The sequence below is a fragment of the Neolamprologus brichardi genome, chromosome 23 (genome assembly GCF_056152115.1).
Source record: "Neolamprologus brichardi isolate AB-2024 chromosome 23, ASM5615211v1, whole genome shotgun sequence".
Taxonomy (NCBI): domain Eukaryota; kingdom Metazoa; phylum Chordata; class Actinopteri; order Cichliformes; family Cichlidae; genus Neolamprologus; species Neolamprologus brichardi.
Genome location: NC_142125.1, coordinates 8,420,825 through 8,440,094, shown reverse-complemented (window position 1 = coordinate 8,440,094; position 19,270 = coordinate 8,420,825). Strand labels below are relative to the sequence as shown.

Below are 19,270 nucleotides of genomic sequence, written 5' to 3'. Positions count from 1 at the left end.
AAATGGATGCTAATGGTGTACAGTCATTTGGTTAGACTTCTTATCTGATAAAAACAAAAGCCACAAAAAATGCACATCTATCGATCTGACTTCCACTCATACGTAAAAGGTTAAAAAAAAAAGTGAAATTATCTTAAGCATGTGCATGCGGGCTACATCAGCGATAACATCATCTACAGCATATGCCATCTTGCATATACCCTTGTCTTGATCTGTCAGTCTCTCTCTGAGTTCAGTGTGTGCATATGTGTGTGTGTGCTGGGAAGCACACTGCAGGTCACAAACACCTCCCTCTTTCACTGTATCGTGTGAGTAATAGGCTCCACCACTGGCTCCTATAAACATGTTGTTGACGCCACAGCCAGTCAGAGATACCTGGTCGGCCTGCTCCGTCCCCTCTGGCGCTCCCCAGGAGAACAGTATGTTTGCAGATTGGCGACGGCTGCTGCTGTTGCGAGATGAATTGAGCATCTGTGCCTTTAAAGACTTCTAAGTGCGCCTCTATCAGAGCCCACGGTCAACTGCCCACAACTCCGACGCGCTAGGCGAGCAGACAAGAGCTACCTTACTCATATAAAGGCATTGGCTCACCTTCACAGGTAGACCCATGGAATGATAACTATGGAATACCACTGGATACTTCTCTCTGTGTTTTTACAGCTAACCTTCCATCCAGGTAAGACTGAGCCTTTACACTTGACGCGCCAGTTTACGCAGACAACTGTTGCTTTTCAATTTTGAACAAAGAAAGGGTTTCTGTTTTAATGATTGCTATTTTGCAGCCCAGTGTGATAAAGATAATCTAATATAGCGAACCGTACCGCTGCACTTGCCTCCCATCGCGATTTTTCCGTACTTCTCTTTGTTCTATGAAGTAGTCAGATCTGAAGGGTGCTGAATAAGACGACCCGAAGTCAGAGAAACCTAATGAGGAAAGTGGATACTAATGCGGACGATCTGGGCGCTGGAGCTACTTTAATATTTTATGTTATATTGGGAAAACAGGGCGCTATTTAAAAAAAAAAAAAAAAAAAAAAAAAGTAATCAAAACGATAAAGTGTTGAACAATGTGCAAGAGTGAGCTTCAAAGAGACTTCTTGATCATTTTGTGCACGATGAAGCCGTTTGTTTTTCCTGGAGCTGCACATAACCGTCAGTATGGAAATTTATTGGCGTCTCATGATTCACAGGAAGTATGCAAAACGCCTGTCGAAAGCAGGACTGCATTCACATGTAATTTCTCACTTTTTTGTTTAGATAAATATTGTCACGTGTGTGACTTTTAACACTGAGCAATGTAAAACGTTTCGCCTGCGCTCCGGGTTGGTTGTGTTTTGATCTGAGGATGAATATCAAAAACACATTGCAACTGTTACGACTTGGCATCATCTTCAGAGTCCAGCCGAATAGGACAATCGTCTATAAACAGTTAATAATATCTTTACTGCCTTTTAAAAATACTCAGTGTCAGTTTATTAAAATTTCACGATTCAATTTTTTGGTCGCTTTAAGTGGATTGATGTGCAGCCTGTCATTTTTTAAATTAGATTTGGGTTGTTGTTGTTTTAAATCTTGTTAGGAAACAGAGTTTGGGATTTTCCCAGAGCTATCTCTATGGAAATTTATGAAAAACCGACATTGGCCATGCATGTTTATAAAAGCGGTGAACCGCGAGTGTTGCTGTTTAACTTTGCGCTCCTTTGCGCACATGGTGCGCCTACGGAGTTTCTTCCAGTTCAGGGCGGCATCAGGTGGACTTCCATCTGACCGACAGCTTGGCAGCATATAATGCGCCCATAGGGGACGGTTGATGTTCACGACATTTTCACCAGAGGCTTCGAATAACTGCCACATTTCCAGCGAGCGCGCACAAGCTTACCTGGCATATGACGCAATACGGCACGCCACGAAGTGTGCCTTTAGCCCGTTTACGCACAGTGTGGACCTAATTAAGTTTTACCGTGTTTGTTCTAAATTTGGTGGATATAATAAATCAGATCAACTAAATAAACGCAATGAATATTCAGTTAGGCTTAATATACATCGCATGTAAATTAATCTCCTTCTTTTATACTGATATCCAAATCTTCACGTTTTAATATCCCGAACTCAGGGCAATGTTGGTATTATTTACAGTCTCTTAACAGGGTGTATTTGTATACTGATACCCTGCAATTCCTGAAATTCCCTGTATTTCATCATTTAAGATAAATGTTTTCTTGCTACACATCCTTCTTACAATAGTGTCTTTCTTCATGGCTTGTTAGTGCCTGACTGGCTCTCTGAACAGTGTTTATTCATTTATATATTTTATAAATATATAAATGAATAAACACTTAAAAGGATGGAAAGAGCACATCTATTCACATAAAAACCTTGTTGTTCATTCCTGTTGTACTGCTGCTGCAGCCACAGTCCTATAGTGTTTATCACAAGTGGCTTCAATAAAGACAGTCATGTTTTCTCAGGGGACAAAAACATTACTCAAGCAACTCAATCTTTCCCCACCTGTTTTCAGTTGGTGCAGCAGATTAAGACTCTGGGTTACACCCCCACCCCTTTAAATACAGACCATGCTACAGGCATTTGTTTTATTTTATACCATGACTGGTAAAAAGCACATATTAAGTATTGAGTGTTTTCGCATGTGGCACATTTTTCACCACCAGTCTGCTTTATAATGCCAGTCGAAAAGCATTTCTTTTAACTATCGTAGAACAGTTTACATATTCTGAAGCTGTTTTACTTACACCACTGATGCAGATAAATGTTTTGCAAAGTCATTTTCAGCTTGAGGGTCTGGATCCATCAGAGAGCCCTATTATTAATTCAAGGGGTGCTTTTGTTTTGTTTTTTTAAGTTAATCAATAAATTGATTGATTTAATTTTTTCTTGTGAAAATCTTTCTTTTTGGTCTCCTAGCATCTTTCAATAAAAATCAGACATTGATTGACAAGCAATTTTTTGGCAAAACATCTTGTTTTGTGGAGCGACATCCTGAGTACAGAAGCCATGAGTACAATTCATGTTGTTTCAAGAAGTCACAAGTCATAAATGTTGAGAACAAATAAATATACTGAAGAAGTTTTACACATAAAGTTCGTGTCCCTGTTGGTCAAATTGTGAATGATTGCCAGTATAAATCTTTTGCTTTGAAATTTGGTGTGGGCTACCCTTATGTTTAACTTTACATCAGAGATTTTATCCCTAAGCTTTCATGATGCATGGGAGGCTTGTGGGGCCATATAAGTGGAAACATCTTGATTTCACAGTGCTGAAAACATTTTACTGCTGTACAATAGCTTTGGTCAAGTAAAAACAAAACAAATCTCCAAATGAATAAACTGTAGGGCCTTAAGTTCATATGAAGGCTTAAGAAATATAGCCTTGATTTTGCACTTTCTTGCATTTTCATACCCGTGGCATTCATTTAAATACATTCTTTTTCCCATTCAAGGTGATACAAAGCCCACTATCACCCCTGCCAGACCCCACATTGTCATCCAGCTCAACGAACCCTTCAAACTACGTTGCCAGGGTGAAAACAGGATACAGTGGAAGCGGGAGAGGTCAAAGCTGCTGGCAGCAAACAACATCGATGGGATGTTGACATATTCAATTAAGAAGGCTCTGCCTACTCACATGGGTCGCTATATCTGCCAGGAGGAGGGTTCCAAGGAGCAAGCCTCCATCTACGTCTATGTGAAAGGTACCTAAATGTTTCTTGGTGATTAAACGCTTTCGAGACTGTGTGGTAATTTTGTGTGAGAGAAAGAGAAAGGAGAGTGTACGCAGGCTGCAGGGAAAAGTAGACAAAATCTATGTGTGTGGGTGTATTAGCAGAAGAAGGTGTTTGTGACTTTGCCCTGGACAGGTACAGTAGCTACCAGAGCTATTTATTGAGTGTATGACTGAGTTTTACTGTATTTCTTCTTCTACATGACCCAATATCCCCTTGGCCCAAAGCCATCACTGCTGGCTTCTATCATGTGCTGATCATTCACTCCACAATCCGTTCATCTACCTTTGAGGCAACAAGCAGGAACTGCTTAGCAGATGATATTTAGAAATATTGAGAAGTATTTTGTTTGGTAATCGTTTAAATTGTGTTGGAAGATCATCCTGTTTTCTCGTTAAGGAACTTATTCAAAAGGAATATCTACAGATTGATAATATTTCACATGTTAGTCCTGGTTGTTGGTTGTTTTGGCAACAATTATGGTTCCCATGGTAATAGCAGTGTGACTTAAGACAGATTTCACTGGGCACAAACAGCACAAAGTGCATGGCCAGTTAAGTCTGAGCTAAGTAGCAACAGTTTCTAGTTTATATTATCAATTACCTCAAACATCTGAGATGAGCCTTCCCCAGCAAGACAATTAACTGCAGAAATTAGTTGGAGATGCAAAGCCATTGACCCAGCCTAGAAAGTCCTCAGTCCCAGTCTGATAAAGCATCTGCAGAATCTATCCGAGCAAACCAATCAATAGAGTCAACATCTCACAGTACCCAGCGGGTCCACTGAGATCTCAGTGGTTTCATAGTTGAATTTGGAGATTATTAGGAACATAGGTTTAATAATGTGAAACAGAAAAGACTGTCACAGCAAAGTACATTGTTCCTTGTATATAAAGGAACTGGATATCCAGCATTACATCCCCATTATTATAATAAAAAGTTCAAATACCCATATACTGTTACCCTGCTTTCATGCTACCTTTGCAATTTCTTTTATTTATTTATTTTTTTTGCCAGATCCTGGAAATCCCTTCAGAAAACTAAAGGTGTATAGATATGTTACTCGTGAGGGAGAAAATGCTTCCTTCCCTTGCCTGGCAACTGATCCAGATCTGGAGAATATGCACCTGGAAACATGCTCCAGTAAAACTCTGCCCCCTGGTCTCCAGTTCTCCGCCAGCCTGGAGCATGGCATAAACCTGCAAAACACACAAAAGGCCTACGAAGGTTGCTATGTGTGTGCAGGAAGACTCCATGGAAAGGACGTCAGATCAGGCCAATTCTTCCTGAGTGTTGTACCAGGTAAAATAGTGTGGGTGTGCAGCATATGTACATTTTTCGATTTGGCTAAAATCAACCAAAGGAATGACATCACATGAGGTTTGGTTTATTGCAGTACCCACTGCGCCTCCTGTAGTTGAGCTCCAACCATCCACAAGAGTGATTCTGACCCGAGGTGAGAGATTCTCCCTCACCTGCAACACCAGTAATGCCAATAGAGAAATCAACATCACGTGGGTCACCCCACCTGGCTCGGTGAGAACCTTCTGCCTTTGTCTTTGCTGTGTGCTTTGCCGTCAGTGAAAGATTTAACTGCTTCCCTTTTTGAGTTGCCTTAAAATTCTGCATTTGTTGCCATTCCAAATGAGCTGCTACAATTTGGTGCTCCAAAATGAAAAAATAATTCAAAGGAAATTAAATCAAGTCCCTTATAATATTGGCGAATCTTTCACTGGTAGCACAGCCTCGTCCTTGCGTCTTCCTGTTGCCTGTCTTTAAAAAGTCCATAATGTCTAAGCTTCAGGTATGCCTTGCAGTGTACCTTGTGGGCTACCGTAGGTGTGTGTGCTTGCATGCAGGTGGTTGTGTGCATGTGGTAGTTTGTGCTTGGTGAGCATAGACATGCAGACAGGGTTAATCTCTAGAGATCTCTGGGCGTTGACAGGGTGCCGTCTGGTATCCACAGCAACCAGCAAAGGTTGGCAGTTCTTCAGAATCCCTGATGGAAAAATTTGCCAATAGCCACAGAACGACACTGCAAATTGATGCAGTACGGCCGCAGGATGCTGGGAGTTACATATGTGAAGTTAGGAATGGAAAAGGGGTCAGCAGCAAGTCGGTGTGGCTCGATGTATATGGTGAGTAAGTGATGTCATTTTGTTTTTTGCATTTGAAGCTGGACATGAACTTAATTGTTATGGAATTCAGCTGTCCAATCTCGACAATTCTGTTGCCACTCACAGGTGGCAATAAAAACACATTTGGATTCTTGTTTTGAGTTTTTGTGAAATATTCTCCTCAAACATTTGCTGCATCATTAAGTTTTCAGTGTTTTAAACGAGTTAAAGGGAACCCAATACACTAATTTCCAACAGTATTAGTATTCTTTGATTCTACTAATGAAGCTTTGTATGATTCATGCTTTTAAAAAATCGTTTTCTTCTGATTGCCTCTCACAAACAAAACATGTGAACATCAGGTAGGTGTTTCTACACTCACATCCAAAGCTGAACACCTTATATGATCATATTAAGCATGTTCTCTCTCATTAATGTCATGGGGCGATCGTGGCTCAAGAGTTGGCAGTTTGTCTTGTCATCGGAAGGTTGCCGGTTCGAGCCCCAGCTCCGACAGTCTCTGTCGTTGTGTCCTTGGGCAAGACACTTCACCCGTTGCCTACTGGTGGTGGTCAGAGGGCCCGGTGGCGCCAGTGTCTGGCAGCCTTGCCTCTGTCACTGCACCCCAGGGCAGCAAAAACAAATACAGGTCATTTATCATATAGAGTCAAGAATAAGAACAAACCTGACTAATGTTGAGCTTTTTGCTCATTGGTAATACTTAAACATACCTTGTTTGAAACTTTACCAGTGTTTTATATAAGCATCCACCATTGCAGCAGTACAGATATGACTAGAAAAAAGGAAGAGCATAACAGTTAAATGAGAAGATATATTTCACTGTGATTGATAGACATTAACTAGGCTGAACTAAATCTAACCCACTGTACAAGAAGTTAAGGGAACAAAATAGCATTCATTCTGTACTATCACTTCAACTTTCTTTAAAGACGTTAATGCATCTGGCACCAGTATTGTGTATATCATGAACTCTCATGGACCATCACCACTTAGAGTCACATTTTATGGTGACAACAAAATAACTGAATATTCCTGAAACAGCCACAGATTATCTGGCATGTGATAATAATAATATACGTAAGTAACATCATGCCCCAAATAACAGACCAGATCAGTCAGAGCATACAGTATATAGTGGTACATTTTCTCCCAACTCCTGATGAGATCTATTTTCAGTATTCTGCTGCTGTTAAAACTTAAAATTGAACCAAAATGTCAAACTACTGCTTACAGTTACAAACAGTTTGTGAGGTGTTTACTTTAAACCCCTCACATTTAAATGTATCTTAACCCTTTGGAGTGCATGTGTTGGATGAGAACAGCACTAGTTAGATAATTCAGACTTCGGTGCATTAATCTACAAATTTGACAACAATTAAATTTTCTTATTTTTCAGAAAGAGGATTCATCGACTTAATGCCCACAAACGGCAGCATCTTTAATGTCCGCTCCGGCGAGAGTTTGTCCCTGAAAGTTCGAATAGTGGCTTATCCAAAGCCGCACATCTCCTGGAGCTTTAAAGGCCATGAGCTGAGAAACACAACTGACCATGTGATCACCACACACAGTGATGAATACAGGTGTGACAGCACACAAGCACACACTTGCTTTGTTTTTATCTAAGTGTTGGAAAGATGGAAACATCACATTCAGCCAAGTTTATTTTAGGTGAATCTCTGGTTTAGCTGCAGGTTATAGTCCCTTTAAATATACAGTTGAAACAGTGCCCTGGGGTTTCTTGTGAAACAGGAGCTGTCAGACTGTGAATGACTGTCTTGAGAAATAAAACCATTATATATCTGGAGTGTAACCTACATGCTGCAGATAGAAATGTGTATTCTGATGTAATCCTGCGTGCCTCCCACCCTCAATATTACTGTCAGGAGATATGGCATTGTGAAATATGTTAAAAAATTCTGCAACAGCAAAAAAGATAATAAGAGTATATCCTGTAGGGTGAACAGCTTTTAAAATACTTATTTTTGGCAAAGAAGATATGTTTTTATTACTACACTTTTTTATGTCTCAATGATCATTAGAATTGAACTTCATTGGGGTAATGCTGCATTACAACAGGAAGAAGACGCCCAGACTAGTTTCAAGATGTTTGCCGAGACTTGTTCCTAATAAAACCCTGATGCAACCTTTAAGCCTGACTTTGATATAACTCGTAAATATCCATTGATACAATTGATACCGATAACTAGAAAAAACTTCTTTTACTACAGTGGCCACAACAGTGAATAGATGCAAAAAAAAAAGACTGAAAAGATTTAATACTTGTCTAATAATATTTTTCATATGCATACTGCAGATGCACATGAAAGAGCAGAAAACAAAGAAAAGATGGTTACAATATAAAATGCAAATATCTGAACATTTTATGTTCTTTCTCCCAGAGTGGGAGATGAGAATGAGAATCGGCTCTTTCCTGTTTTGGCGCAATTAGAGCTTGAATGGAATACTGTGATATTTGAATCTTAAAAATCAACAAATGCACTAATAAAATAATTATTTTATGTTTAGTTACATCAGTGAGCTGAGGCTAGTGCGGCTGAAAATGTTAGAGGGTGGAGTTTACACCTTTCAAGCCTCCAATGGTGATGCTTCAGCAAATCAGACATTCACCGTCTTTGTGATCAGTAAGTTGTTTTCACTTTTTTTTTTTGAAAGGTTTCATATTCCCTTAAGCCATGGGATGAATTTCATGACCCACCCATAGTGTATTTTACACTTACTTTGTGTGGAATGAAGTCCAGCTCTCCACCGTCACCACACCTTGCAAATATACCTTGCTAATGCTTAAACCAATATTTTTCCTGCTTGTTCATTGTTACATACATTGTGACATTAACTTGTGTTTATCAGGTAAACCAGAAATTGTATCGATTGACAGCCCAGTGAATGGACAGGTGCGCTGTGTGGCTGAGGGGTTCCCTGCTCCCCAGATCACCTGGTACTACTGTGAGCATCCATATGCCAGGTGAGATTTTTAAAGCTTCTAAAATTCTTTTCTATTTACTGACTACTACTTACTGTTACCAACATGTCAAAATATTTTTTTAAAGGGTTGTGACTTCTCGTAAGATGTTTCTGTTTGTCTTGCTTTTTTCAATGTTTTTGCGGACGGGGCTGCATCTTGAAATGTCATGTCATACATTCCTGCACCAAGTTTAGCAATGACAGCTGCTGGGGCACTGCCAAACATATCTGACCAAACAATGGCCTCAAAGCCCCTGATTAAGTGTTGAGCAACATTTTATAAAATAATATAGCTAGAGAGTTTCCGTTATGACTGACTGATGTGATTTAGTAAGGCTTTAATCATTTCAGTTGGCAAAAATGAAAAAATGGATGTGGTCCCTCAAGGGAAAACTACACATTTTCATTGTGATAAATACAAAATAATTGCTCAATTTGTAACACAGCAGAAAGTAAAATAATAATTAGCAGAGGCAGAGTCCAATGGTATGTGCTGCACTTTAGAACTCCAGCCTAAAGTAATTATACTGGTTGGAAACTCATATTAGCCAGATCGGTCATCTGTCTCATAAACTGACTAAACAAAGGAAAACCTGCCAAACCAAAATCAATAGCAGCTCTGTAATTTGTGTACAACAAACAAAATTCTCTAATGTTATCCAATTATTAGATTTATGTCTTCTAAAAAAAAGTCTCATGGCTTAAGCAAGGCAATGAGGCTTACGTCTGTGAATTTAACTAAATACTTTCTAAATACTAAATCTTTCTAAATACAACATTTTCATTTTGCATTTCGGAGAATTCTTGGTCGTTTACTGCGTATTTTAGCACTGTGTTTGCACACAACACTAACCATTTATGTATTTGGAGTTTTATCTCCATATTCAACCTTTAACATGATAGAAATGAAGTGCATGTCAAGGGTCCTAAGGGTCACACTAAAGACACATTGGAAAGAGTCAGGAATGATGATGACGGTGGAATGTGAGATTGAGGGATTTGACTGGGCTGACCTGTGATTGGTTGACTGTCATAAGATGACCCTCCCATGTGACAGGGGATTGAGAAGTATTGATTTGTGATTGGTTGGTACTACAAGTGGACAGGGTTCATCTTGTGTCAAACATAAAGTGTGCTCAAGGAGGAGCCCTGGGTTGCTGTAGCAATACCAATCCAAAGCAGCTGGGTCAATGAATCACTGCTGATAATCCAAACTTTAGCCAGTCATTTTTTTTTAAATTGTAGTCAAATCCACTTAACGCTTACTACATGCACACTCATTAAAGGCATGTAAGGCATGTATATCCAAGTAGAAAGTAACCTGATCTAAGTCAGCCTATCACCAGAGAGCACTTAAATAACTGCTACTCTTATTAGTACAGTACTGTCAAAGGTTAATTACAAATATTTCATCTTTGGTTCATGAGCACAAAAAGACATCACAAAAGGTGAAACTAACAGCTGCTGTTGTACTAAAATAGAAATGCATGCTTCTGTGGTTCTGCATATTGTAAAGTTAGGTTATTTGAAAGGGTTTTAAAGCCTAAAGAAAGTAATCTTTCAGAGACATACAGAAGAGATTCCAGACAACAGACAACCATTGGAAATCTAGATGATCCCATCAACTCTTTTGTCAACAGTATATAATCTTCTGCCTTCAGGTGCTCCCAGCAGGTAAATTCCACCCAGGAGGAGCTCAATGTCATCACCATCACACTGTTCAGTCCCATGTTCGGGAAGACAGAGGTGGAGAGTCGGGTGAACATCAGCAGAGCACGGTTCAATACTCTGGAATGTGTGGCTACAGTGGAGGGAGAGCAAGCCTACATACTTTACTCTATTAGTGGTGAGTTGAATTCACGGATATACATCCAGTCATACATAAGCAGCACAGGTAGTCTAAATAGGGGTTGTGGAATTAAAGGAGGCGTTGACGTCTGTCAGTTCACATGTTTTGCTGCTGAAGTGATGCAATCCTCTGCATGCTTTCTTCGTAATATTATAGGACAACAACAGAGGACATAGGTGTAAGAATTTATTTACTTTTTGGAACACAAAAAAATTACAGATCTGGCAAAGTCTGTCTGTGACTCCATGCACTAAGTTATCTAAGCAGGTCTTCCCCTCAGTGAACGCCACTGAGGGGAAGGATAATTCCTCAGCAAAATATTTACTGAAAACATGACTTTGGCAGGGATTAACCCATAAATGAAGTCCTACCAGATGTTGTTCGTCTATGATCTGTTAGGTAAACAATGGTGAAGACATGATTGGCTCAGATAGCATTTGGTGAGTCCATTGTTTACTTCATGACCCTAAAACCACTTTTTTGTAACGGCCTCCCCATCTGCTCTGCAGTGTCCTCAAAGTAGTCTGAGTCTGAGCTGAGTTGTCCCCAAATGAGCCTGGAGGACTGGGTTTATGCAAGACACAGGGGCTAACTGTGGCTCCAGCGGGTATGTGGGCGAGCATTATGAGGAAGACGAGTGTTTGTGGCCAGACAGGACAGGCCTTTGGGAGTGTGTGCCCAGGATTTTTCTGCTTTACAGAGTAACAGCGGACCAGACGGAGGCGCTGAGACTGTGGAGCACAGTAGGAGTCCTGGCGATGCCGGGCATTGTGGTGCTGTGGGAGGCTCGGAGGTGTCAGTGAGCTGCAGCAGAGAACACGCAGAGCTTTAGAAACCACTGACAGGTTTACAGGGGATTAGTTCCTGCAGACTCTGCATTCTCAGATTTGAAGTGGAGAGAAAGCTTCTTATCGCTAAAGAGCTTATTACACCCCACTGTACAGAGGAGCAAAACAATAAGGCATCACAATGAGCCAGACACAACGGAACAGAACACTGATTACTTCTAATTATTCCCAGCACAGCTGTAAAAAATAAGGACAACATTGCGGCTTAAAAAAACCAAACTAAAAACAAGGTGAATTTAAGCAATTAGCAAAACAAAGTGCATCATTTTTTTAAAGAAAGAATAAAAGCACAGAACTCCACAGTATGTATACTTGTATAATTGGATTAGTTTGTGGTTATTTGATCAAAGTGGGCTTCACTTTGACTTAGACTTCTCTGGCTTACCTTAATGCCTCCTTGTCAATGTCGTTTAGAATGTAAACATGACAAACCTTGAAAAGATTCCCCGATTGGCTCTATCAAACATTACTGTTTCTGTCTCTCTGCAGAGAAAAGAGTTCCACATGACCTGTTCACCCCTCTGCTAATTGGCTCCATTTCAGCAGCAGGCATCCTCTGCCTCATCCTTATCATGCTGTTCTACAAGTACATGCAGGTAAGAAAGCACTGTACATTTCCTGCATGCCCCACCCTCTTTGATTACATTTATAAACAAGTGAATAGAAAGACCAGAGAGATGCCACATGTAATTAATACATGAATTGTATTTTGATATCTCCGCGTCTTATTGTTCACATTAGAAACCCAAATATCAGATTCAGTGGAAAGTTATCGGAAACGACTATGTGGACATTGACCCAACCCAGCTACCGTACGATGACCAGTGGGAGTTTCCGCGAAACAACTTGCGCTTTGGTGAGCATCCGGAACCTATTTACCAAAATCTGTACTGTGTTCCGTATCTAGGCTCCCGTAATTACATTAATCCATAATTTCTGACACACTGCAGCCCTAAAATTTATGTTCTGGGTGCCATGTCTTAGGTGTAAGTAGGGAGCAGGATGATATGAAGATAAATGGGGGCTTGTATCTGTAATAAAGCCTAACAGTCCAGTGGGTATGACATCATCGTTGCCACCCTCAGGCTAGTTCCCATTGATTGACAGCCACTCTGGTTTCTGTGTATGGACACAGCATTAGGGGCTTAGCCATGTCTGTGGTCTTTATTTACTAACCAGTCCCACAGTTCATTAATGATGAAACCCCACTCCCTCACTGCAAACACAATATTGTTGACATATTCTGGGTGTTTTCAACAAACCTTAAACAGGATCCTGCATGTCCTGGTGCCTACGTACACAGCCTGGGGGTTAAAACTGGTGTTGTCCTAGGAACACTACCATGGAACTTGTTTGTTGGAGAAAAAACAGGATGGGGATTAACAGTTTTGTTTCTGTCTCCATTTTTTAGGGAAGACTCTGGGATCTGGTGCATTTGGAAAAGTGGTGGAAGCCACTGCATATGGACTCTCCAAAGCAGATTCAGTCATGACTGTGGCTGTGAAAATGCTCAAATGTAAGTGCTGTCAAGACACATGCAAATAAAGTGGGATAAGCACTGTGTAGCTGTTTTGACTATGTGAGAAATGTGCACAGTAGCTTCACGCTGTCCAGAAATTCTAATGAAAACATAATTTGCCTGCAGATGCCTGTAAACAGAGTCATTACATGGTTTTTCTGGTGGTTTGCACGCTATGCTATATAGCTATATTAAAAAATTTCAACAGAGCTCTTTTATTTCATTTAGCTCTCAACAATTATGTATTTTAAGCTAGCAAATACCAGATCATGATATGCAAGCACTGCTTAACAGGAGTTTGGCTACAGTGTACCCTTAATATTTCACTAAATAATGAGTGCATTGCATATTTTTCTTTCCACAGCTAGCGCTCATGCCACAGAGAAAGAAGCACTAATGTCAGAGCTGAAAGTCCTCAGTTACTTGGGAAACCACATAAATATTGTCAACCTGCTGGGAGCCTGCACAGTTGGAGGTGAGGCAACCATTTTCGCTTGCGTTATTGTTTATGACTGGAATAAAGTTGTAAACTTCATAAATTGCTGCAAATTTTGAGGAGATTTATTTTCACTGTACTGCAGGTCCTACCCTGGTGATCACAGAATACTGCTGTTTCGGAGATCTGCTCAACTTTCTACGCAGAAAGAGAGACTTGTGCATCTGCTTTAAGCTTGAGGACGATTACTACAACCGCAACGTCATGCAGCAGAGAGTCACAGATGGGTCAGGTTCTTTTTTATCTTTAAAAAGTGATTTATTGTCCCGTGGAAATAACAGAACTAGTATTTACTATCCAGAACGTGCGTAGGAGGAAGTTATTTGGACAGCAGCATGCTTATGTGTGGCTGTATTCAGCTGAGACTAGACTGCTCCTTTCCTCTTCACAGTGACAGCTTGAACAGCTACATGACCATGAAGCCTTCTGTTGCTGGCAACGCACCGGTCAGCTCATCCTCTGAGAAGAGAAACTCGCTACGCAAAGGCAAGCCGGCCAGCCATTCATCAAATTTCTCCTATCTTTATTAGCACGCCAAGGTGGTTACATCATCACATTGGAAAAATCATCTTTATTTTGTTTGTCTTCTCAGGTGGTCCTTACGTTGAAGCAGACACGGAGAATGAGATGTTTGCTGATGACGGTTTGTCTCTGGACACCGAAGATCTCCTCAGTTTCTCATACCAAGTTGCCAAAGGCATGGAGTTCTTAGCCTCGAAAAGTGTGAGCATCCACTTGAATGTCATTTTTTAATGGCAGTCCATATAACGCAGGAAAATACATATGTTCTGATTTTTTCACTCACAGCGAAAAAAATTTGGTGTCCTTCCAGAACATTCTAGGGAGGATTTTACTCCAAATTTCTATACACCTTTAACATTATCATTACCACCCCACATTCTGTCCTTTTGAGCTAATGCTATAGGGTTATATTGCTTGCATAAGATCAGTATTTCTTGTCCATTTTCCTCATAACTGTGCTGCAGGTTTTGATGTCCAGTCATGACAATATTAGGCTGGATACAAACGGCAGTCCACATTTGTTTCACTATTTATTTTCTACCATGTATAAAATGCATTTTCTTTACATGGACTAACAAATTAGATTTGTGGATAAAACTCTGATGCCTGATAATCTGACGTTTTTAACGTGGCGCATGGATCATGTTTCCACAGCTAGTAAACAGATCCAAAATGGATGTTGAAGAAGCTGCTGAAAAATTCATTGGTTGTGGAGGCAATGATACTGAGGCCAGTGCTCTCATGTATCGGTGTCAGTGGTTGTATGTTACAGACCCAAGTGCGGAAGCTCAGTAGCAAAGAGCATTCAGAAAAAGCACCTCATTCATGACTATGTGATTAACTGTTAATGTATGTAACATGTATCATGTATCACTGGATTGTATAAGTAATGATGCATTTGTTTTTCAGTGTATTCACAGAGACCTGGCTGCCAGAAATATCCTGCTGACTGAAGGAAGAGTGGCCAAAATCTGTGATTTTGGCCTTGCCCGAGACATCACCACAGATTCTAATTATGTCGTCAAAGGCAATGTAAGTCTGCACTAGCTGCAGGACACACAGGGATATAATATTAGAGGCGTGATACATCTTTAGTATCACTAGTTTGGAGTAGGATAAGACTGTTTGATAGGTTTGGAGGTCATCCGCTTAATTCATCACCATTCAGACCTACTATAAAAACAAATTTCTTCTTTATGACCTATTCTAGCTCACTAGAAAGTGAGATTTAGTTTAAATGATGCTTCATTTGAATTCACTAGCAAAACTTTCACGTGCTAGAAAATAACTAGCAGGAAAGTCTATTCCTGCTAGTCAACAGTGTCACAAGGAAAGATTTGGACTTTATAAGTGATTACTTGAACAAGATTTTTGTTTGTTTGTTTGTTGATTTTAGCCAGGTTGCTAGTATGAACTCTACTCTTGTAATGGATTCGCAGGAACATGATACAGACAAATCCGGAAAACTGGAAGCTTTTGTTTGTGTAGTTCTCAAATTGTAAATCCAGAGGTTTATTTGCCTTGCCACACTTCCTGATATGTAAATTCAGGAGTCATCCAACGTACCTGTCTATAAGACGAGCTTTTGTGAACACAGTAGCTTACGGGTATTTTTCCCAAGCCAGTGTAGGTACCTGATCTTATCTGTCTATGGAGAACCTGTACTGTATTTAATTTACATTTTACAGAAGAATCTCTTTGCGATAAAGTTTTATTTTAGCATATTACATTTTTTCCTTGTTTCAACAGTGGCCTCAGTTGTTCTGTATCCCTCAGGTGCTTGATAGCTGCAAACACAGTACTTTATTAAAAAGAACAAACTTTAACACTTACATCTCTTATGCAAGTAGTCTTATTTCTGACTGACCTCTATCCCAAATTGATTTCTCTATGCATGACAGCCAATAAACTGATTGTCAAATTTGTGAGGTATGAGCCTCACAAATTTGTGCCGAGCTCTGGGTGTTCTTTGGGACCCCAGGCAAATACCTTCTGCATACTTTGTCTAGGCTATTCATTTATCAACCCTCTGTTGCACATTTTCTGTCCCCAGCCAAAAAAAACATTTTCAGGAAAAGGTTTCATGTCACATTGTAATTTATTGCAAGTTGCCATATATTCACTTTACCTTTCAGGCTCGTCTGCCAGTGAAATGGATGTCTCCAGAAAGTATCTTTGAGTGTGTTTACACATTCGAGAGTGACGTGTGGTCATATGGCATCTTGCTTTGGGAAATCTTCTCACTGGGTATGTCTCTCCATCCACTTTATGTGTGTTTGTCTGGCTATCTGTGTGTTTTCACAAGTGTGTAATGTAACTAAATATCTCGGCTGAACATAGGAAACAGTCCGTACCCTGGTATGCAGGTGGACGCCAAGTTCTACAAACTAATAAAAGAAGGATACAGAATGGATGCCCCAGAGTTTGCGCCCAGTGAAATGTGAGTTTTTGTTGAATTGAAATGTGGATCATCAAAAGGAGAGATTTAGTGAGACAGATGGAGGTGGTGAGACTAGGAAAGAGTGTAATGAGCAGGATATCAATAGCAGCATTCTGTCTTCCTGTTGTACTTGGCTTTTCACAATAAAAACTAAAAATGAGGATGTGTTAAAACTTTCAGATGGAAGTGAGAACAGAAAACAATAGACACAAAAGAAACAGGATATAATAATTGTATGTTTGATTACTGCTGTGCAGGTATGAGATTATGAGGTGCTGCTGGGATGCTGACCCCTTCAACAGACCCCCGTTCAGGAAGGTCGTGGAAACGATTGAACAGCAGCTGTCAGATGCCACTAAACGTGTAAGTTTCAACATTTGAGTGTTGTTTTCTTTCATTATCCAAGGCAACATTCCTGAAAATAATGTACCCAGAATACCCCACAGACCGTGAGTTTAGCTTGGATAGACTTTTGTTCCAGTTGGTAGGGTTTAATAAAAAATAATGTGCTCAAAAATGCTTTTTTTTTATAGTATTGATTACTGATTGTGATGACTCGCACTCATGGGTAGCTGATTTTGTAGGAACCAAACACAGGAACATACATAATTGGTTTGAGTTTTGGGGTTTCTTCCCCAGAAAAAAATCTAATCAAATAAACAATGTTTTCCTATATTTTCACACCAACTAGCTTCTGGGATTAAGTTAAGAAATAGCCAATGGCAACAGCATAGATAAGTTAAACTGAGGATCGTATGAAAAACAATGAGAAACAATATATACTTGTGTGGCTCAGGACAGGAAATTATTGTTAGACAAGCCTAGAAATAACAAGATATCATTTCATTTTTGGAATCATATTAAATATAGTAAAAGCAGTGATTCATACCGTATTATCTTTTGTGTGACAGGACCACTTTAGCCAAAATAGGATTGTTATTACATTTGAAAATAATTTATATTTAGGAGTATGGCTTAATTTTGGATGGACCCAGGCCTTGCACATGTATACATGTGGAGCCTAATGTCTAAGAGAGAGTAACAGCACAAGCAGCAATTACTGACAACAAACATGAGAACGAGCAAGTTAGAAATGGTAAATGGCCTGTATTTGTATAGCGCTTTACACTACATTCAGTCATCCACCCATTCACACACGGGTGATGGCAAGCTACATTGTAGCCACAGCTGCCCTGGGGCGAGGCTGCCGGACACTGGCGCCACCGAGCCCTCTGACAAACATGGGGTTAGTATCTTGCCCAAGATATTTGGGAGGGCCTGGGATCAAACCACTGACCTTCTGGTTAGTGGCTGACCTGCTCTGCCACCTGAGCTACAGCCATCCTAGAAACAGCAAGAATGCTTGAAAAGGACACGATGTGTTAGAGATGTGTTGTGAAGTCTCCTGCAGAGGCATTATATGATGAGTAATTGTGCATCCCGTATGAAAATTGTCAAGATAACAGAGCTGTAGAATTTTATTACAATGCTGTTGATGGTTGTTTAGGCTCTGCCTAAAACCTGGTTTTAATCTTGAGGAAAAAAAAAGAAAAAAGAAAAATAAGAAAGATTGAATAAGAAAACAACACAGCTAAAAGACAGAGTAATTGTGTAGATGAGACAACACTGATCACTGATATGTTTAAAGTTAAACACGCCAGTACACAGTATCAACCCTCACAGATTTTTGTTTCGCTCTTTCGTCTTATATTTAGATTTATCTGAACTTCAGCTCCATGCTTCCTATGATGCCTAGAGCAAGGGAGGAGCAGAGTTCTCAGAGCCCAGCGTCTCACCATCTCAACTCAGCCGGCAGTAACAGTACTCCAACTCAGCCCTTACTAGTCCAACACGAGGTCTTCCTGGAGGGAACAATCCTGTCAGCCGAGTGGGTGTAAGAACCCACCCGACCTGTCTGGCTGCCTCATAAAGTGCCTGTAATGATCCGCCACAACACCCAACCACTACACCTGCTCCTCAACCTGGTACCAGCAGCATTTTTCTGTCATGTGTTGCAGAAGGAAGGCATTTATCTTTGCCACTGTTGTTGACGACTACAGGGAGAACAGTTGGACTAATGCTCCCCTGCTTCCAGGAAGGAACTGTTAAGGCACCAGGGAGAATTGAGGGACATCAAACGTTACTCTAAAACTGTCATTATGTAAAACCATATTACACTGTAATCAGTTTTGTTTTGTTTTTCCAGTTAATTTTTTCCTTACACATTTCATACAGTTTGTTTTGGTGTTTTTATTTTTTTACCTCTTTTTGTTTCTTGCGTTATTCCGGGGCGTGGGGGGAGTGTCCCTTACTCTCTCCCAATATATATATATATATATATATATATATATATATATATATATATATATATATATATATATATATATATATATATATATATATATATATATATATATATATACATATATATATATATATATTAGTGCTGTTAGCATTAATCTTGTTAAAATTACATTAACGGCATAACCCGCATTAACGTGGCAAATCTCCGTTAGCGAGTTAGCAAGGGGCTGCACAGCGTCAATGCGTTAGCGCGGTTAGCTCATTAGCGTGGTTTGCTTGTTAACGCGTTAGTGCTGTCCAGACTCACGCATGGGCCGATCTGCGCTAACTCGCTAACAGAGATTTAATTAATGCAGTTATGCCGTTAATGTCATTTTAACGAGATTAACGCTGACAGCACTAATATATACATATATATATACTTTTTGCATTTA

At 40.0% G+C, this 19,270-nt stretch overlaps 1 protein-coding gene across 2 annotated transcripts; it reads left to right on the top strand.

The window, feature by feature from the left end:
• Nucleotides 1-349: 349 nt before the first annotated feature.
• kita (KIT proto-oncogene, receptor tyrosine kinase a) lies at nucleotides 350-18,818 on the top strand. 2 transcript variants are annotated; one of them, XM_087836199.1, is made up of 21 exons: nucleotides 350-676; nucleotides 3,458-3,709; nucleotides 4,756-5,040; nucleotides 5,135-5,274; nucleotides 5,705-5,876; nucleotides 7,273-7,456; nucleotides 8,403-8,518; nucleotides 8,745-8,859; nucleotides 10,520-10,704; nucleotides 12,045-12,151; nucleotides 12,297-12,411; nucleotides 12,967-13,071; nucleotides 13,439-13,549; nucleotides 13,656-13,797; nucleotides 13,962-14,056; nucleotides 14,163-14,293; nucleotides 15,002-15,124; nucleotides 16,228-16,339; nucleotides 16,433-16,532; nucleotides 16,790-16,895; nucleotides 18,248-18,818. In XM_087836199.1, the coding sequence occupies exons 1-21, from the start codon at nucleotides 613-615 to the stop codon at nucleotides 18,428-18,430; spliced, it is 2,943 nt and encodes a 980-aa protein (XP_087692325.1). In that variant the 5' UTR covers nucleotides 350-612; the 3' UTR covers nucleotides 18,431-18,818. The 2 variants fall into 2 exon arrangements, with proteins under 2 accessions (XP_087692325.1, XP_087692324.1); XM_087836198.1 differs by having other exon boundaries at nucleotides 5,684-5,876.
• Nucleotides 18,819-19,270: the final 452 nt, after the last annotated feature.